This window comes from Lepisosteus oculatus, chromosome 5 (genome assembly GCF_040954835.1).
Source record: "Lepisosteus oculatus isolate fLepOcu1 chromosome 5, fLepOcu1.hap2, whole genome shotgun sequence".
Lineage (NCBI taxonomy): Eukaryota > Metazoa > Chordata > Actinopteri > Semionotiformes > Lepisosteidae > Lepisosteus > Lepisosteus oculatus.
In genome coordinates this window covers 14,173,944-14,195,709 of record NC_090700.1, presented here as the reverse complement: position 1 = coordinate 14,195,709, position 21,766 = coordinate 14,173,944, and the positions used below count along the sequence as shown (strand labels likewise).

The 21,766-nt window shown below is 40.3% G+C and overlaps 2 protein-coding genes across 2 annotated transcripts; both read right to left on the bottom strand.

The window, feature by feature from the left end:
- Positions 1-10,653: 10,653 nt before the first annotated feature.
- Positions 10,654-11,637, bottom strand: LOC138239093 (olfactory receptor 2AT4-like). The gene has a single exon (XM_069189722.1). The coding sequence runs from the start codon at positions 11,635-11,637 to the stop codon at positions 10,654-10,656; it is 984 nt and encodes a 327-aa protein (XP_069045823.1).
- Positions 11,638-17,693: 6,056 nt separating this feature from the next.
- LOC102689907 (olfactory receptor 1E16-like) lies at positions 17,694-18,671 on the bottom strand. Its single transcript, XM_006643042.1, has one exon. The coding sequence runs from the start codon at positions 18,669-18,671 to the stop codon at positions 17,694-17,696; it is 978 nt and encodes a 325-aa protein (XP_006643105.1).
- Between the last annotated feature and the right edge of the window lie 3,095 nt (positions 18,672-21,766).

The window sequence follows — 21,766 nt, the reverse complement described above, 5'->3', positions numbered from 1 at the left end:
TGCTAAAACATGCTTGAACATTTCATGCAGTGGACACACTTTGAAAAAATGGATGCAGATTCATAGTGATTTCTTACAGTGTAACATAGGAGTTTTGCTGTGATATTTCAAGTAATGCCTCTTGAGTCCTGCAGTACTCATTACCAGCATATTAAATTCAGCCTGTTCATGCAATTTTCCCTGACTTGAAGTGGCATACTGTAGATTTTACCACATATCGTATATTCAGTAGGAACCCATTTAGAGTATATTGCCAATTTTGTTAGTGTTTTACTCGTATAACTGACTGTATTGGTGTTTCATTTGAAAGACAAATATTGTGATTCATCCTATGAACCTTTACTCCTCTGACTGGCTTTATCACTATTGCATTTAAAAGAAATAAATTGTGATTTGTCATAATATATTTGCAGAAAACTGCAAGAAGAGATTTTGTCACCCCATTATTGAAGCTCAGCATTTAAAATACAATTTATAATCCACATGCAGTATAATAAAGAGTTCAGAGTGGAGAACTGCCTGCGTATGTGAGCTGCAGAGGTACTACTTGATGATTCAACATCTTAAAATAAAACAAACAAAGAAAAAATAACTTTTTAGCTGAGGAGTCTTCTTCAGCTGTGTGTTCTGGTTTATGTAGAGTAGATTTGTTAATCTTTAAAACCAATTTTGTGACATTTTTTAGAAACAAAACAAAATAATGTAAGTCTTTTTAATGTGGCAATACCATGGTTGTAAAATGAAACTTGAAAATATGTTTTTCCTTCTGCAAAAATGTATTCTGGGATTTTATCATGGACTCTCAATGAAAGAAAGTCTTAGTTAAGTACTAACCGTCCTGAGTTATACTGAATCAACTGAGCTGAGCTGTAAGTGAAAGTAGCCGAACATTTTTTCCTTACCGTTTGATGTGTAACTGCTGAGATTGCTCTTCAGTTGTAGACTGACTCCTCCTATGCTTGACAGTATTTAAATACAGTATCTTTCCCCTTGGAGTGCATTTGTTATTCATATCAATTCTCTCCAAAGGGAGATAAAAACCTCCTCTTTCTTGTTTGGCCTGTTAGATACTTGATCCATGGATGCCATAAAGACGTTGTTAGTTCCATGCAGCCACCATTCTTTTAGTAAATATGTGCATCACATTTCCGGCCTAAATATGCTCTAAATACTAAATTCTCTCTAAATACAACAAAAATAAAGTTCAATTTGTTCCTTTTATGGATTTCCTTTCATAAGTTCACCTGAATCAAAACACCAGAGTGTTTTATGCATTTCACAAAGAAGAATTTGTAATTCTCCTGGTGTAAGACAGGGTTAGGCATTCCTGGACCGAATTACAGAGGTTTTCTAGATAATTTCAAAGCAGAGTCACCTCAAGAGCAGGTAGAAGTTATTAAATTGGTCCCATTAAGCCAATAATTTAGGTTGTTAGGAATCACATTTGAATGAAATCCTGTAGATCACTGGCCCTCCCCTGTCCACTCCTGGTGTAAGGCATACTATACAGTACATTCATTTCACATCACATAAGGGTGTAATCAGGCTTTTTTGGAATATAAAGGCCACACATTGGAGAAGGGATGGTTAGAGTTTTTGGATGCTGGTAGATGCTTAAGTCATGAATTAAGCTTTCTGGTCTTCATGTCTTTTGATCACTTTGTTTCTATGTGTCTGTAGACCCTTGAGACTGCCCTAGTTGAGGGTGGGGTCTGCCACACTTCCAGTATCAGTGTTTTATTTTTTTCTTTTATAGTTTTGTTTGTCTTGCCTAGTTTAAACAAAAAAGGATTGATTTAGAAGTAAATGTCAGACACCTGGTTATCTCCCTGTAGAATTTAAACAGTGCAATGAGTAATTGAGTTGCTGCAGAGGAAGAAATGTCTGTTATCTGTATGATGCCCCAGTACCCAGCACCAGTACCTTAATTGTCTTCATTTTTGAATTTATGTCAATGTCAATAGTTTGATACAAATTAGATTAAAATCGCAGATTATCTGAGGTGGTTTCTGAGATAATATGGCTCACCATGCTTGTCAGTGTATTTGAACACTGCTGGATTTTAACATCAGCTAAGGACAATAACGACAAATCTGAATTGGACATCTGTAAAGCTAAAAATGTTGTTTCTGTTTCAAGCTGTGATAAGTGATAAGTAGTATCTCAGTGTTTATCATCTGTACAAAATATGTGTAAATGTTAGTCTAAAAGCATCTGACAGACTCTTATAATAAAGGTACCCTTTCTTAAACGAGAAGAATAAAGAAAAGAGAAACAAAAGGATAATGTAGATTATGTTGTATTCTGTTAGATGTGGGCTACTTACGAATTGATGTAAAATACTTAAGCAGATTAGAATTTCATAATAAATATCAGCTTTCTTTTTGCTGAGTTTCAGGCTGCTAAGAATTAGTTCCTTATTTGTTTTTTTATCTTCATATTAGTTTACACTTCTGGTAAACATTACATCAATAAATCTGGGACAAAATGCATATCAGGAGAGACCTATCATTGTCTTTCTGTGTGCAGGTTTTCAGCAAAATAAAGTATACAATTTTGATTAAATTTTGAAATTGGTAAAATATTTTCATGAATTGATCATGAATTAGGGTGGCATGGGGGCACTCTGGTTAGCACTGCTGCCTTGCAGTGTTATGTCTCTGGGTTCCATAACTGGGATGCTATCTGTGTGGAGTATGTTCTCCCATGGGTTTCCACGGAATGCTTCCACATTCCAGACACACTGGTAGGTTAATTAGCTTATTGGAAACCTGACCTTGGTGTATCTGTGACCATGTGCCCTGCGATGCATTGATGTCCCATTCAGGGTGTATCCAGCCTTGCGCTTGGTGCTTGCTAAGGTAGGCTTAGCTCCCTTGTGACCTTGTACTGGATAAAGTGCTTAGAAGACAGATGGATGGATGATCATGGATCATTGACCATGATATACTTGCATGACTTTGACTTGCATAACACTAACTAACCTCATTAGTCGGCGAGTTGATAGGATATAGGCAATTAGCTTATTTAATTAGTGGAATTTCAAGGAGAAGCTTGGTAGCAAGTGTGACGGAATTACACAGAATTATTGTGAACAACAGACCAATCGATGGGGATGTCCATGAAGTGATGATCTGGGCAGGACTGTCTAGTCACCACAGAACTGCCCTTGTAATGATTAGTTGCTACAGTATTTGACTTTATGGTGGTACATTGATCTCATCCTGCCAGATGAGAATGTGACAACTATGCTTTGGATACCCTTCTTGCCCCATTGAACATCAGTGGGATGAGACAGCAACCTGGTACAAAGCCATAATTGCAAATGTATATCTTGTATTGTGATGACTTTCATAGTTTAACAAACCCCTGTTGATGACAACCTTTAGTCAATCTACCTAATTCATGCTGGTTCAAAATGGCTGTGCACCTGCTAAAACAAGATTTTGTTTCTTGTGGGAAACTTTGTGAATTTATTGCAGGTGTATGTAATTGATTTCCTCTGAAGCCCAGTAAAGTCTATAAAAGAAGGCAAGTATGAAAAACATCGCAAAGCAGCACAATACTGCTTTAAAGATCCCTCCTAATCTGTGTAATTTTCTGGATTTGTCAATCTATATTCTTACAAAAATGCATATTATTTGACAGGTTATCATCTCTTCAAATCCCTGTTTGTTTCATTTTAAATAAAAAAAACATATGAAAACAATAACAGCACAAGGAAATAAGTGTGATGCAGTTACTCATTTCTAATAGCATGCCCTAGTTAGTACAATAGTGTGTATGTAGTTCCACCATGTGGTCCCTTTGCATTACTGCAGTCTAACTCCTGCACCATAGATGAAGTTTACAATATACTTACCATACATTCTACACTCACATGCCTTAATAAGAAAATGTTAATGCAACAGTTGTAGTTTTGGGTTATATATCTAAATATTTCTGAATCTACCTAAATATATCTAAATATTTAGAATTTTCTTCAAATAAAAGAATTTAGTCCTTGAAACAGACCTCTTCAACATAATGGGCATCACTTTGTTTTGTTAGTACGTCTTCTTTTGAAATAAAAATGAAAATGAAGTGCGAAGCTGGCTGGACTGGATCAACAGTATTAAGCATCAAATACAAAATGACAAATTGAGACATTAATTGTGAAGCCTTTTTTCAGATTATTGTAACGCCCTCGCCTGGTGGTGAGGAGGAAGCTCCCCTGGGCGCTCGTAGTTCCGCTGGGCATGCTGGGAGTGGTAGCCGGGGAGAGTCTGAGGGTCAGCACGATGACCAGCGGCTGACCCTACCTGTGTAAATAATGTCCTAGTAGTTCTAGTGCCCTGTGTAGTCTTATAAGAGTATAGCGTGTTGTTAAGTAATTACCACCCTAAAAATGTGTACGTGTTCCATCAGTCTCATGTGCGTATATATCCTGTGTTTGGCTTTGTGTGGTTGTTAATGAATAAAGCTAGTGCTTTGTTATGATAATCACGTCTCCACTGGTTCTTTGTTCTGAAAAGAACCTGTAAACGCTACATTGGTGTCAGAAGCGGGCAGGATGGACAAATCGTGGCAGACACTACCCGATTCTGTTAAGCACCGGCTGACTCTAAAAGAAACAGAACCCATTGGCAGCGCACATAGGTCCTGGGTGCGACAGGTGGCCACAGCCCTTACCAGGGCTACTTAGTAGTGTTCCCGCCGGTAGAATTGGGGCGACTGGCCGCTACTCCTCCCTCCCTGCCGGAGCTGACCAGCGATTCCCACACCCATCAGCACTGGTGCGACCAGGTCGCTACGACGGGGAAACGCCTTGGGAAACCTACGAGGCGCAGTTCCAGCTCGCGGCCCGGATGAATGGCTGGAGCCAGGCGGAGATGGCCGGCCACCTGGCAGTGGCGCTGGAAGGAGCGGCCTGCCAGGTGCTCCTGGACATCCCGGAGGAGGACAGAGGCGAATTCACTGTGCTGGCAGCAGCTCTCCAGCTGCGCTTCGGTGTGCAGGAGGCGCCGGACTTGATGCAGGAGAGGCTGGCCCTGCGGCGGCGCCGACCAGGAGAGTGACTGGGCCCGGTTGCCGCTGATGTCATTTTCCTAGCCCGCTGAGGATACCTAACTTTTCCCCGGGAGGCGCAGTGGGAGATGGCTCTCCAGGCCTTTCTCAAGGCCCTCTCACCCGAGGAGCTGCGGCGCCACGTGCAGCTGGCCGCGCCAACATCGCTGGAGCAGGCCTTGGCCCTTGCTACACGGGCTGAGGCCATTTTCGGGGTGGCCGGAAGCACCAGCAGACGCAGTGCGCCCTGCCGGCTGACCGAGGCGGTGACGGAGGAATCCAGCGAGGGGGAAGAGGAGCCAGCCCGTGCAGCGACCCCCGCGGAACAGCCCCGCACGCTGATTTGAGAGGACACTGAGCCGGGTTCTGCCAGGCACCCGAACCTCGCACTCCTTGATCGGCGTCGGGAAACGGGAATGGGGCGGCTCAGCGCGGGGAAGGCCGCCCTTGAACACCTCAACCCCCGCTCCGGAGAGCACTGTAAAGACCGGCGCCCCTCACGCCACCGTGGGGCTAGATGGCTATAGCCGGGGCCTGTACCTCCACTGCCAAATAGAGGACCAACCCTGCCTGGCCCTACTCGACACCGGTTCATCAGTAACCCTACTCCGGTCGGGCATCCTCCCTGACACCGAGGGCACCAACCCCCCAGGATGGGAGGCCTCCAGCCTGCGGCTAAGGACCGTAACAGGACAGCTAGCTGCAGTCTGGGGGAAACAGGTGCTTGCCTTCCATCTAGGTACAGCGACGGTGCGCCACCCCTGCTACCTCACACCCATCCAGGAGGACTGCATTCTGGGGCTGGAGCTACTGCAGCGAGTGGGGGCCAGTTTGGACTTGGGGGCTCCTATGGAGTGGGTGGGGGTGGACGTTTTGGGCCCGTTTCCGCGCACCGTGGCCGGGAACGGATACGTCTTGGTGGCCATGGACTATTTTACGAAGTGGCCGGAGGCCTACAACCTCCTGGACCAGAGTGCCCCCAGGTTGGCCGATGCACTACTGGAGGGGATGTTTGCCAGGCTGGGGGTGCCGGAGGAATTACACAGTGACCAGAGGCGTAACTTCGAGTCCCAGGTCTTCGCCAAAGTGTGCCAGCACCTGGGGATCACTAAGACGTGGACCACTGCGCTGCATCCCCAGAGCGACGGGTTGGTGGAGTGGTTTAATCGGACACTTGCCACCCAGCTGGCCACCCTGGTGTCCTGGCACCAACGGGAGTGGGACTGCCACCTCCCCCTTGCGCTCTGGACGTATAGGACCGCGGTCCAGGAATCCACTGGGTGCACCCCGGCCTCACTCATGCTGGGCCGGGAAATACGAACCCCGGTGGACCTGGTCTTCGGCCCACCGCCCGGAGATGGGTCGGCACTGCCGGCTGGACCGGACTACAAGTGGGACCTGCGGCAGCGGATGCGGCTGGTGCACAGCTTTGCACGGACCCACCTGACTCAGGCGGGGGTCCGGCAGAAGTGGCACTACGACCTGCGCTGCAGGGGGCCTGCCTTCCAGCCCGGGGACTCGGTTTGGGTGTACAGCCCGCGCCGCCGCAAAGGCCTCAGCCCTAAGCTGGCGCCGTCGTGGGAGGGGCCCGCTGAGGTACTCGGGATGGTGGGCGAGGTCTGCTACCGTGTCCGGTTGCGAACACGGGGTAGAGTGTTGATCCTGCACCGAGGCCCTACCAGGCCCAGGAGGAGGAGCCGTGTGGGGAGGCTCTAGAGGAGCAGCCGGGGCTGGAGCCTGCCGATAGTGGGGCGTCCGTGGGTCGCCAGCCGTCACCGCAGAGCAGCGGCCGCTCATGCAGGGTTCCACAGCAGTTAGCCGAGTACGAGTACAGCCTGAGGGGGGTGTTCGACGTCGGCGAGACACCAGACGCTTCAGGTGGGGGCAGTGTAACGCCCTTGCCTGGTGGTGAGGAGGAAGCGCCCCTAGGCGCTCGTAGTACCGCTGGGCATGCTGGGAGTGGTAGCCGGGGAGAGTCTGAGGGTCAGCACGATGACCAGCGGCTGACCCTACCTGTGTAAATAACGTCCTAGTAGTTCTAGTGCCCTTTGTAGTCTTATAAGAGTATAGCGTGTTGTTAAGTAATTACCACCCTAAAAATGTGTACGTGTTCCATCAGTTTCCTCATGTAAGTGTATATCCTGTGCTTGGTTTTGTGTGGTTGTTAATGAATAAAGTTAGCGCTTGGTTTGTTAATAGCGTCTCCACTGGTCCTTTGTTCTGAAAAGAACCTGTAAACGCTACATTATGAAGGCAGTGCAAAATATTTAATTGAAACAATTGATAATCGTATAATTAAAATGTACTGTGAAGTATTAGAACTCTTCAGTTTTTCTTGCTCAGAAATGTTCTTGTATTGTCGCAAGTAACGGTCAAAAATTAAGAATGTGTGATACTTGCCAAGGGTTCTGGATTTTATTTGGTAATAGGAATGTACAGGTGACCAGTAAATAATTATAAGATGTCATGTATTGTATTGTTCTCTCTTCAATTTTTCCTATTCAGCATGGAATGAACATCTTGCTTCAGCTTGAGCAATTATTATAACAGACAAAAAAAGCAAGTTTACATCTTCCTCTACTGGTCACATGTAATATCCTACCACTGACTACCAAAAGGAAGTGGTATCCAACAACTCCCTTCTTATCAGCAGCAAGGAGCTTTTCACAGTTCCTTCGACTATGACGTCCCTGCAGTGATGAGGTCGATTTCCAGAACCAAGCACTCAAAATACACTCAGGAACTCCTGGTCTAACATAGGCATTCCTTCCCTTCCACCCTAACACACTTCCTATCCCCAGGACCATTAACGACAACATTTCCATCCTACAGTCTGATCCCTCCACTGGGGCCCTCTTTTCTGACCGCCTCATCATCTCATATCGCCGATCACTTAATCTGCACAACCTTCTTGTTCACAGCTCCCTTGACCGCCCTCAGCAACCATCCATACCATGCACTTTCCCTTGCAACAGAGCTCAGCCATCTACATTGTGGAAACAGGAAGGAGACTCAGAGACCACTTCAGAGAACATGTTAGGGCTGTGAAGATTAAAGTTAACCATGCACTTCTTGTGTATACTTACACTGACAATGGAAATACTTACAGCCTTAAAACCCTGATTTTTCCCAACAGGAAATACAGTTTGTTACATTACAAATCTTTAACTTACATTTACATACCTTTTGGTCCTCACTACTGGTTTTGGATTTGGATTTATAATTAAAGAATAGTGAACGTATGATTAGACAGGAAATGTATCTCTTGGTCTCAGAAATAGTAAGTTATAGATTTAAGAAACACTACTCAGCCATGAATAAAGGCTTTGAAATTTAGATTTAAGTTATTGCTATGCATGGCTTCTAATTAAACTTTTTTTTTAATATAAAACATTAGGAGACACTTGCAGAGACCTGAATACACCCAGCAGGTTAGATTTTAGAATCTGAAGCATGATACACTGGGCTGTAAATACATCTTATACTGTATGTCTTCCATATCTTCATGTATGATGAAATGATTCAAGCTGTGCAGAAACATGTCTTTAGCGATTCTACTGTCTACCCACATTTAAAAGCTATTTAGGAAATGGATAGTGTCATATTTCTTTAGGTGAAAGCTCGTCTTTAGCACCCTTTATCTGATCTACGAGTGTTATATTACAATACGTGTTACAATAAAATACTGACCGAAGTCTGTAACGGTATACAAATGTTCACTTTATTAGTAAAAAAAAACTGTAAAAAACTAAAAATCTAATTTGTAAGTATATATATTATGTAAAGGAACAAGTAATAGGTTTATTCCATACTGAAAAGAGAAAAAAGAAAACACAACGTTTCGGCCGTGGAACATTCTTCAGGTGTGAGGTGTCAGGTGTTTCTTTCTTCTCTTTTCAGCATGGAATAAACTTGTTCCTTTGCAGCCTATGCATGCTGACACAGCTACCAACCTGAACTATTTATTATCGTAATGCTTATGGCCGACATTACAGGTGATGTCACCGCCCTTCCCTGTGAATAGCAGGGACCGCAGCCCTTGGGCTGACGGGAGATCTCCCTTTAGCTCAATTGGCTGGGTCCCTGTTTAGTGATGCCAGAGGCCCAGGTGGGGGGTTGACCTGAGGCAGCAGAGGCGTGGGCGCATACCTACGTGAACCTGAGAGCACTTCATTGGTGTCAGCAGTGGGGTGGGATAGTCCTTCGCCGAGGACGGCGAATTAAGAGGGGGAAGGTGTAACGCATACGGCCGACACTAGAGGTTGTGCGAGCCAGCTTACCAGTGCAGTGACTTCACCGCCCTCCCCTGTGAATAGCACGGACTGCAGCCATCAGGCTGACGGGAGATCTTCCTTTAGCTCAAGTGGCTGGGTCCCTGTTGAGAAACCCTGGAGGCCCGGGTTCAAGTCCCCAGCGGTGGGGGGCCGACCTGAGGCAGCAGTGGCGTGGGTGCATACCCACGTGAACCTGAAAGTGCTGTATTGGTGTCAGGGGCGGGATGGGATAGTCCTTCACCAAGGGTGGTGAATTAAGCAGAGATTCCCCTTTAGCTCAACTGGCTGGGTCCCTGTTGAATTACGCCGGAGGCCCGGGTTTGGGGGGCCGACCTGAGGCGGCATACCCACGTGAACCCGAGAGTGTTATGTATTACATTCAAATTATATATGCATGTTTCCATAATTATATATGATGATATTCAGGGGAATGACATCTGTCTTAATGTGTATTTTTTCTACTGGAAGCTCTTACCAGAGCTAATAGTACCAAAACTAATAACTTGCTGAATCAAACCTCTGATATAAATACTGAAAGAGGCAAAATCATGGGCACGATACACTTTAACCCTCCATCATTTTTAGGGATTATGGATGCATCATCATGCTGCTTTCATTGAAAGAAGATTGGTGAAGGCCTGCCAGCCATTCAATTCACACATTTTCTGAATATTGCAATATTGCAATCAATAATAACTGATAAATAAAAAAAGACAAATAAATAATGTTAAACACAAGCACATATTTCTTCCCCTGTTAAAGCTGCTTTTTCACATCAGAAGAAATTAGTTTCTGGCAACTTTATTGTTGAATGGACATTAAGTACAAAAGTTAAAATACAATAGTGAACACTTGGTTGCTTTATGTTGAAATCTCAGTTTATATTGAAACCATACACAAAGTAATGTGCCTGAATCAAGAAAAATAAAACAGAAAATTAGGAAATGTAGTTAAAACATGAATTTAAATTTAAATACAAAAATAGTGCTGCCCTGGAATAAGTACAGAGAAGTCTGATCATATACATTCTGGGATAAAGCAGTGTCTTACACTTAAAAATAAATTTAAGACACTCAACCCAATTCTTTAGATCCAGCAGTGAAACAGAAACCAGAAAACAAAATGGAAACTTTGGGAAAGTAAAATGGAATTATTCAATGCTCAAAAGGTTGAGGGAATCTGAAATAAACTACCTGGTCATGCTGTTTAAGATAATACTGAGGTTTTTTAAAATAATTATCAGCTACTATAATTAGCATCCAGATGACCTAAATGGCCTCCTTTCTGTACTACTTATTTTCTAAGTAGCAGTATACAATGCTTTTTTTCCAAATTATTTGTCAACAAATGAGATACCTGTACATCTCATCCGGTTTTCAGCAGTTTTAAATCTTAACCTTTTGACTAGGTTCTGTTTGATTTCTTTTGTCTTGAAGCAGTAAATCAGAGGGTTTATCATGGGAGGCACCAGGCTGTAAGTCAGAATCAGGACAATGCGGAAATCAGTGTTTATCGTAATATTCACAACATTTGCTAGATAAACGAAGCTCCTGGGAAGGTAGTAGAGAGCTATAATACACAGCTGAGAAGAGCAGGTGGAAAATGCTTTGTATCTCCCTTCAGAGCTCGCAATCCTCATAACAGAGAGAATGATCTGAACATAAGTAAATATTATAAAGAAAAGGGGAACGAACAACACAAGCATGGCACTAATTAAAGCCACTAAGCTATAGGACCTGATGTCTGCACAAGCAAGCCTGGTTATTCCTATGTGATCACAGTAACAATGTACAATAACATCGGGCCCACAAAAAGGCAAAGTGACTGCCCGAATGGCTAAATTAGCTACTATAAATATTGTTATACCCCATGAAAAAGCACACATAATGAATACATTAGTGTTTTTAAGCAACATTGGATACCTGAGAGGGTTACATATTGCAATGTAGCGGTCGATTGCCATTATCATTAAAAGAAATGAATTTACTGATCCCAAGTAATGGACAAAAAACATTTGTAGGAAACAAGCAGAAAAAGGGATAGCTTGGGAACCGAACCAGTACCTGGCAATGATTTTGGGCAATGTAGTTGTACTGAAAGCTAAATCTGCCACTGCAAGGTTCCCGAAGATGAGATAGGTGGGTTTCTGCAGGTTTTTCTCAATGATGATGACCACAACGATAAATCCATTCCCAATTAGAATTGCCACGTAAATGAGAAAAAAAAGAGCTGAAACCAGTGAATGGTATTGTGGCAGAAGTCCAGGGAAACCCAAGATGAAAAACTCTGTGATTTGGGTTCTGTTTGCTTCAGGCATGGCAAGCTCTTCATGTAGTGTACTCTAAAACACACAGAAAAAACAGGCAGGAACAAATTAGAACATCTCATGCAGTAGAAACACTTTCAAACAACCGATGTAGATTCTTAATGATTTCTTACAGAGTAGCACAGGAGTTATGCTGCAATATCTCAAATAATGCTTCTTGAATCCTGCAGTACATGTTACCAGCACATTAAATTCAGTCTGTTTCCTCAGTTTTTAAGTGGCATAAATTCGTAAATTAATATTAGATATGTATCAGATTTTTCAGTGGGGAATTCATTGTGAATATGTGGCCAGTATTTCAGAGTTTTACTCATGTGACTCGCTTTATGATTATTGCATTGAAAATAAATATATTGTGATTTGTCAAAACATATTTGCAGAAAACTGCAAGAAGAGATTCTGTTCCCCTCTTGGAGCTCAGAATTTAAAACACAATATATAATCCACATCCAGTATATTGAAGAGCTTGGAGAAGGGAACTGCCTGAGTGTGAGAGGTGCAGAGGAACAAGTACTAGTTAATACAAAATTGAAAAGTTAAAAAGTTGAAAAGTTTGTGTTTATGTACTATATAGTTTTAATGAATTATTTGTGAATCTTTAATACTAATAAGTCACATCCTGTGTCATTTTTAGAACCATACAGGAGATTATGTAAGACTTTTTAATATGTCAATACGATGGTTGTAATGATAGTTGAGTTTTTTCCTTCTGAAAAAATGTATTTTGATTTCTTTTTACTTTGTCTTGAATAGTTAACTGTTACTCATTGTGTTTCACACTTGCAATGTACAGTTATTGTGGATGTATGATTCTGACATTTTACTAATCGTTCAGAAAAAAATAGAAATTAGGAAAAAAAATATTTTTTGGTGTTTACATTTATTTGAGGTATTTTGTTCACTAAACTCACTTTGTTAAATTACTACTAAGACATCTGGGATTTTATCACCTACTGTCAATGAAATAAAGTATTTGTTTTGCACTAACCACCCTGATCACAAGTGATCTGAGCTGTAAATTAAAGCAGACAAACTTTTGGCCTTACCTTTCACTGTGTAACCACCGAGAGCATGTGCTTCAGTTGTAGACTGACTCTTTCTGTGCCTGGCACTATTTAAATACAGTATCTTCCCCCTTGGATTGCATTTACTATTCATATAAATTTCCTCCAAAGGGAGATAAAAATCAGTGTACCTATTATAAAGAAAAAAAACAGTGTTTCTAATTGACTAAGTAGAAGCCACAAGTGACATTTTATTTCACAACTTCATTATTATAAAAACATTATCTTTAACAATTGCAAAGTGTAAAATTAAAAAAAAAATTGCATAAGAAATAAAAAATGCTACACTTTGTTTTGTTGTGAAAATGTAATTTTGATTGGTCATTCTTGAGTTTATATTTAAGAAAGTTTGCCTGTATTCCAGTCTTTCTTGCTTGGCCTGTTAGATACTTGATCCAGGAATACCAGGAAGTAGTTGTTAGTTCAATGCAGCCACCATTCTTTTAGTAAATATGTGCACATTTACTAGTTAAATACATTCAAAATACTAAACCCTCTCTTCAACAATTTAAATGATGTTCCATTAGTTAATTTTATGAATACAGCTCAGAAGAATCTGGAGTTCTCTTATTGTTTTGGTGTAAGACAGGAGGGGGCAAAAGTCTGCAGTACATACTGCAGTACAAGTCTGCTCCTGGTCTGCAGTACATACTGTAGGTTTCCTAGTTCTTTTCAAGGCAACATGAAGTAACAATGTTACTTAACAAGTTTAATAACAAGAAGTTATTAAACTGATTCCATTAAGCCAATAAGAAGATACTGTATACAATTCTAGGTTGTAAAAGCCATGTTTGAATGAAATCCTGTAGATCACTCACCCCCCAGGACTAGGATTGCCCAATCCTCGTTTAAACATACTATACATACATATATAAAGGGGTTCAATTACAGTTGATCTGCCACTAGAGACCACTATAAAGCGTGAAGTCATTGTAAATAGCCATAGTGGGTGTTAATTACTTTAATAAATAAATAAATTAGTGGAAAAACTGAGAATTTCAGATTCTTCACGGTGCGTAGCTACAGGGAACAGAAGCTACATTTTCAGTAGATATAATAGTACATGAGAATATTACTAGCTATTTCATGAAACCACTATTTGATGATATTTACTAATGTATGGCTAGGAAATGTTATGAATGCTCACAAAAAAATGTTTTAGTGCAAACATGACTTTCCTCATTGCTACTGTAACACACTGTTGCTTTATCCCAGTTGCCAACACAGTAAGAAATCTGCACCAGCCACAAGGAGTCTTAGCCCAACAAACAGAGTTTGAGTTTCTTTTAACACTTGGCCAAGACAAGCAATGTTAATAATGTATGAGAGATTGTGACTTAAAAGTATACTGTCTGCTGAAATGGTACCTTTCAAATAAAATTATCAGGAAACTGTAAATGGTTTTGGTGACCTTTAAATTTTAATTCTTTCTGCAAAGCTCTAATGTCAACTGGATCCCTGACAAAAAGTGATGTCATTTTTTGCATAGGACTCGTTGGTCTGTGAGCTGAGCTCTTAACCTTAAAGTCAGGTTAAGAGTAGAGGAGCAGATTGAGTAGAGGATATTTTACTATAGTTACTTAACTGATACAATTCAGTCTTGCTTTGTGCAACAAAAAAATCCTGACTTTAGTGAACATGTTTATGTCACGCCCTCTGCAGCCAGAGGGCGCTCCCTCTTTGTCCTGTCCCTAGTTTCCGGTCTGCTGTCCTTCCTGTCCCTCTCTTTCCCTTGGGCTATATATTTCCGGGTCTTGCACTCTGTCCTCGCTCAGCATTGACGTTCGGATGTCCTGAGACCCGCCTAGCACCAGGGCGCCCCATGTCCGCTCCCTGAGGGCATAGGTTTCTATACGGCATTCCTGAACTCTTTGCACTATGACCCCGGGCCTTTTTCCCGTCTCGCCGCTATGCATATGGGTCTTTTTTTGCTCTCCTGCTCCCCATGGTTAGTCCCTTTGGACGTCCGTGACAGTTTACTAAAGTTATTTAGGTAAAGGGAAACCATAGCCCCACTTTCGCAGACCAGTTGTTAAATTTTGGTAACAAATTAATGGATTGTATCGCAAAACCTTATACATTTTGAATTTAATGTAAACTTGTGAACTTTGTGAAAGTACTGTGTAGTGTGCTCTCTGAAGGCACCAGTTCTGTAGGATTTGGGCATTTACTGGGACAATTATTAATTGTAGCAGTAAATCACAAAATGATTCTTTTGAATCCAACCATGCGCTATAACTCAAACAACGCACACACACAGGTACTAATAAACGAGGATACATTTATTAATATATAGAATATGCATATAAACCTAACAGATCTTATCGAGAGGGTTATCAGAATACAAAAGATATATATTATATAAAGATATATTAGATATATATTATTAGATATATATTATTATTATTATATATTCCGTCAGTTACGAAGTGTTACACATATCAAGAGGACATACGTTCCGTATATCATTCATTTAGACCGTTTCGTAATTGAACTTGGTTACAACTTCTACATTAGATACTCAAAACAAGTACATAACTCTTAGGAATTAAATTGATATCAACTGGTTGGGATAACAATTGAATTCTCGAGCTGTAATGCATTGAAGTTGAGTACTCATCCAATCTCTGGGGATTCAGATCTCCTGTGGACTCAAAGAAACAGTTCCAGGTTTGTTGCTGTCCAATCCGTGCTGTCTGGCTAGGTGCCAGGCTGTGCTGTGCGGTTTGCGACGGTGCGCTGCAGATGCTCACTGACCGGCTAGTTACTGTTGGCTTTAACTAGCAAAGTTTGTGCACAGGAGAAAAGATGACTGTGGGTCCCAGCAGGTCAGGAAGAGGACCGGTTCGTTTCTTGATGAAGCGCTAGTTCTGAATAGTGATGCAGCTCTCCACAGTTCCGACCTGTTCATGAGGCTTGCTGCTGGTGCTAACCTTGGGTGGATCCTCTGGTTACTCTCTGGCAACCTCCGCTCTAGACTCTTAGAACAAAGGAAAGTTCTGGCACTCGGACACACTGGCCGTTCCGTGGTTGTCCGGGCTGAGTCTCAGGAAGGTCAGGAGGCGCGCTGCGAGAATGTCCTGCCCTTGGGAGCCTTCTGCTCCTGGGCCGTCCTGCCCTGGAATTCTCCTTTGAATTCCCTTTAGAAAAGTCCGAAAAAGTCTCTCAGGCCCTCTGTGTTGCCTGTTTTTACCTGGAGGAAATTCAGCTCGTTCATTGGCTGAAAGTTCCATGGGCATCAGAGTCCCACGTGGGTTACTTGGCCCTACCAGTCCCTGATTGGTTGATCAAGGTGAGATATGAGTCACTTACTCCTGACACTTAGGAATGCAGTCCAGATGTCCATCTGGCACTCCCTTAGGCGCCTATTCCGATAGGCGCCAATGGATGACCATTGATCATGATAGCCAGGCTTAGCTAAGTGCATCCCCATTTGGGCGCTGTCCCTTATCAAAAGAAAACATCTTTAAATCAGCCTGCATGAATAGTTTCTCTGTGGCTGCACCACAGAGATGAACAGAGAGTTGGGGCCTCATTTGGGAAAGCACCGCAACACTTAATTCTGTCTTATTAACAAGCATTGCCGCTACAACTGTATGGTTGACATGTTGCAGGCAAATGAGAAACTGCTGGCCTCACCAAGGGCGACAGCAAGAGTTTGAATTAATTATGACATGAAACCGTCCCTTTCTGCTCTCTAGTCACTATAAGCAAATGAGAAACATGGTCTCCTAACAACATTAATCCTTTTTTAACTTTTTAAACTTGGATTAATATTTTAAACAAATATAAAAACACCAGAAGAAGGCTCCACAGCCAAAACAGTGTTTCCTTTCTTCTATTTTCAGCGTGGAATAATCCTTTCACTTGTTCCTTTGCAGCCTACACATGCTGACACAGCTACCTACTTGAACTATTTTAAACAGTGCCTCACTGTCGAGCATTTGGCTCAAATTCCTTGAGAAGAACCTTCAGTTTTGTTTTCCTTTTTCAGTTCAAGGAGAATTAAATATATTGGGACACATATTTTCTCCCCTTGTTCCCATAGGAGACTATAAGCAATAGGAGCAAGTTATCATTTCCCATATTTTACAATAATGCACAAGACTACCTCTGCCCCTCTGAGGTTACTAGCATTTACTGGGCAGCTGAGGGATCTGCAGCTTCTGAAGAGCCTTATCAGGAAATGTAATTAGTGATGTGTTGTTTCCCTTCTGAGAAATAGGGAATTATACCTTTCTATTTCTGATTTCACATGTCAGTCATTGCATTACATATTGTCCAATAGTCAGAATAAACAATTACCTCATCTTATTTTACAATGAGGGAAAGTACCCCATTTTCCCAGCCTGTTGTTGTTGGCTTTTTTAAGTCTGTTTTTATATTGGGTATGATCAAAAGCTCTTGACAGATAAAACAGAAAAAGAACAGGAATGGGCAACTCCTGTTCTCAAAGATTTAATTGCACATCTGGTCTTTATCACGCACAACGAGATAATTTTCATACCATGAATAGGCAGCCCTGGCACATTTCCCATTGCATTGTACTGCTGGTCACATAATGATCAATTGTATTTTTTTAGGAATATTTATTTCAATGGATCGCAAAGTGCTTTACCTACAGTACAGAAGATTCAAATGTCGACCTGTAAGGTGCGACACCCATCGAGATGACATACTGCAGCCACTCTGAGCCTGCAGGACAATTTCATAGTTTTTTAAATGAGAAATTGCTTCACCTGTGAAATGAAGAGGGGACTTTAGAAAGGTTAGATTCTTCATGCTTCTCAGGAATGAAGGAAGAACTCTGGGCCTCACTGTTCTGTTCGAGATGCATTCTGTTAAAAACTGCTGGGACATTGTTTGGAAAATATACGTTGTTACATGATGTTTTAATATTTCCTGCTTCTAATGCATTTATACAGTACATATTTGTTTTTATTATCTTGGTTAGTTTTAAATCATTTTTTGCTTTGCTTTGTTTCAATTGCAAACGGAAGAGATTTTTTCAGTTTGGACAGCAATCTTTTCACCTCTGAATCTTTTCATCAAGCTCTGTTTGATTTCTTTAGTTCTGAAGAAGTATATGAGTGGGTTCACCATGGCAGGGAGCAGGCTATATAAAAGGATTGTGAGGATGCGCCAATCAGCGCTGATTATGACAAGCAGCAAGTTTGCTGTATAAACAGTGCAGCGGGGAATATAATAGAGAGAAATGATACATAACTGTGTGCTACAAGTGGAAAAAGTTTTGTACCGACCTTGGGTGCTTGCAATCCTCAGGACTGAAATAATAATATGACCGTATGAAAATATAGTAAAAGAGAGAGGGACCAGTAACACCAACATAGCTAAAACAAATGAAACCACTGTACTAAAGGTACGGTCATCACATGCTAAGTTTGTAATGGAAATAGAATCACAGTAACAATGATTAATTGTGTTGGGTCCACAGTATGATAGTGCTAACTGGTGAATTGTAGTCACAGTGGGGAAGATCCAGGATATCAGCCATAGCATGCAACTAAGGATCAAGATTGTCCTGTTGCTGATCAGCATGTGGTACCTGAGAGGGAAACATATTGCCACATAGCGATCCAAAGCCATCAGCATCATGATGAATGAATTCAGTGTTCCAAAATAATGTACTAACTGCTTCTGGACAAAGCAACCCACAAATGAAATACTCTTCAGTTGAAACCAATACCTGACAATGATCTTGGGCAAAGTGACCGTGCTGAAGCATATGTCTGACAAAGCAAGGTTTAAAATGATATAATACATGGGTTTCTGGAGACTTCTTTCTAAGAAAAGCAAAGCAGTTGTCAGGATGTTGCCAATCAAAATGGTCACATAGACAAGAAAGAAAACCAGAGCCACAAGTGAATGGTATTGAGGCTGAAGTCCTGGGAAGCCAACAATGATGAACTCCTTTATGGATGACTGGTTTGTGTCTGACATGGTGAACCGATGTCCTCGGAGTGAGAAAGAAATCTGAAACACAAATTGATCTAGCTTAAACATACAGCGACTTAGTTAACATTTAACACATACAGCATTAGTGGTTTATTGATATAATTAGTGGTATTTACTTGTAAACTCAGTAAACTCCCTGTTTCACAACGCTGAAAAATCTAAAAGTCTTTAGAATCCACAGAAAGAAACACCTCATTTGTCTCAACATCTCAATTTCCCAGAAAACATCAATTCTAGATGACTAGTTAACCTGAAATATTGATTTTAATGCATCTGACAAAAGCATTCATATCTCTTTCTGCAATGTTTTTTTGTCATAGAATGCTTATAATGTTGCTGAAGTTACTGTACCTACTATATTATTTTATCTTAGTGTCAATGGTTAATTTGAAACAGAATGACTCATAATGGCTAAATCAAATTTCCAAATAGTGTTTATTCAATATCAGTTTAATTCTCAGTGCAGAACAAAACAACAGTGCTTACAATATACTGCAAATATTTGCATATACTGTATAACCAAAGTGTGTATTATGATGTTATTATTTAGTTTTCAGCCTTGCATGTTAACAGTGATTAAATAAAACATTACATTATTTAAGTTTTGAAAACTAAATCTAAACTTGTTATTTTAAACATGTTTACTGAAAGAGATTCATAAACATATTACAGTAGCAGATTATACATTATTATGGCTCTGCAAAATAAAATTAAATGATATTACCTTGATAACACCAAAGAGGAATACTACCATCAACAATTCCTGTTTAATAAATGTACAAACCTTTATATAAATCAGCTTAATTCCACCCACAATTAAAAGGATCTCTTGATAAACATAACCCATGATTACATTTGACCTGTGTTGGCAAACATGCCACTAGAGACTTTATTTGCTTTTTGTGTTGCTGTTGCTGTGTTTCTTTGGAAATGCTTGTTTGGAATAACTGATTATTGTCACTGAATGACCTGAACAGTGATACTGTTGAGAATATTTTATCAAGTGAATCAGATGAACAGTTTGTTTTAAAGGTAAACTGCAAAGAACACAGTGTGGTAGATATGAATGAAACTCACATTAAATATCTGCTTCTATGCTTAAGGATAGTGTGTGAATAAAGAATATAAGGCTATGAAGTAATGTTTAAAAAGAATGATTTTACATGTGAGAGGACGATTTTAAAATGTATAAATATGAAGATTAGGCTTCCTGAAAGAAAAAACAATATCCTCACAAATAATGTCCAGGCAGTTATGAATTTATCTGCAAAGAAAAGTGAGTCCTAGTGTTTCATCTTCATTGACAGAGGAGCACAGCAGAACCCCTTGTCTTTGACTTTCAAATAACATAGCTAAATAAGAAATAAGAATGGGTGAAAAAAGGGAAAGATAAGCATTAAGAATAGGTGCCTGTCTTCCAATTCGTTATTCTTCTATCAGATGGCCATTTACTTCTGATAAGGGTTGCAGTTATTTGGAGCAAATTCTGGAAGCACAGGGCCCAAGGATTTACTAAATCTGTCCCATTGCGAGACATGCACGCGGGCACACAGGAACAATTCTGAGACCCTTATTGACCCGGTCAGCATATGTTTGGAGGATGGAGGTACTGTATACTGAGACATCTAAAAGATACCCACAAGCACATGAGGGAGAACATGCACATTCCACAAGAGGGCACCCCAGTACAGAATGGAACTCAGACCTCAGAAGCCGAAAGCTGTAAGCTATACTGTACCTCTGTTCCACTCTCATCTTCCCAGTATTAAAACAAAAACTAAAGAGGTGTTATCTTCCTCTCCTGTAACTTTCATGATTATGTTCTTGCTAATCAATGAAAACTTACAGCAACGTCTATGTTGTGTTCCTTTTATATTCAAGGGAAAGACTTCTAACCCCGTTTAAGATATAAGATTTTTACCAAATATGGTTTAATCCTGTGGTTAACTGAACTGCTGAAAATCTTTCTGATTTTGACTTCATGCAGTATTTATCATTTTCAATATAAATTTATAAATTTAATGAAAATGTGATTATATTACTTATATTACTAAAGTACAAAAATGTACTTTAGAAATAATTTAAATTTCATATATAATTATTAAGTAATAAATATAGATCACTTTAAGTCATTTGAAACTAGTTATACCCAACAGTGCATATACTGTATACAGTATCAAAATTATACTTATATTTGGTGAGGCTCGAGTACTATATATACAGTATAAAACTTTATATTAGGGGTGGAGATTTAATTTTAAAATTTGTATAACTTGTAATCTGTTAGCAGTCTATTAAATGTACCAATACCCTAGTGGTTAGTAATTTAAATTAAGTATTATGTATAATACGTGTATCTAATTTTAAACTTTAAAGTCTAATTTAAAGTTAGACTATATAGAAATATAAATTCTGTATTCTGTATCTATATAGTCTGACTTCAAGTGTGTGTTAATATATAGTGCGATGCAAACAATCATTCCTTCAATTTATATCCCATTCTTATGAAATGCTAATAATGTATGCATTTCTTAAAGAGAATTATTTTAAGCAAAACTTGATTCTGAAACTCAAACCCTTAATTGGTGAAAGAAGTTAAAGGTCACCAAAAACAACAAATAAAAATAAAAAAGGAGAATATGCTGAAATATGCACCCCCTTTTCTATGACACACTTTAGTTCAGGTTCACAAAATAGCTTTGACAAGTCGTAAAATTATTTGAATGGTCTCTGCATGCAATAACAGTTCACATTATTTCAGAATAAATAAGTCTCTCTAAGGCCTTTCAGTTAGGTAGTGAATTTCAGGCAAACATTCAACCATGAGGTCCAAGGAAGTTTCAAGAATACTGTATATTCCATATTTTAACAGTTTGATTAAATGTATTTGTTACCTGTTAGGTTGAAATGCATGAAACCTGAAAGGGCTAGAACATAAAAGCATAAGTCAACTGCAGTCACTTGTGACCTGTGAGTCCATGAGTATTACTGGTTTATTGTGTCATGAGAAGTAACATAATTAATATTATCTTTGTTCATGTCAAGAACAATAACAGATTTATGCAATTTAAATCCTGAAC

Bases quoted from the DNA above. Each gene is read 5' to 3' on its own strand.
- LOC138239093 (XM_069189722.1), bottom strand. From the start codon at position 11,637: ATGCCTGAAGCAAACAGAACCCAAATCACAGAGTTTTTCATCTTGGGT.
- LOC102689907 (XM_006643042.1), bottom strand. From the start codon at position 18,671: ATGTCAGACACAAACCAGTCATCCATAAAGGAGTTCATCATTGTTGGC.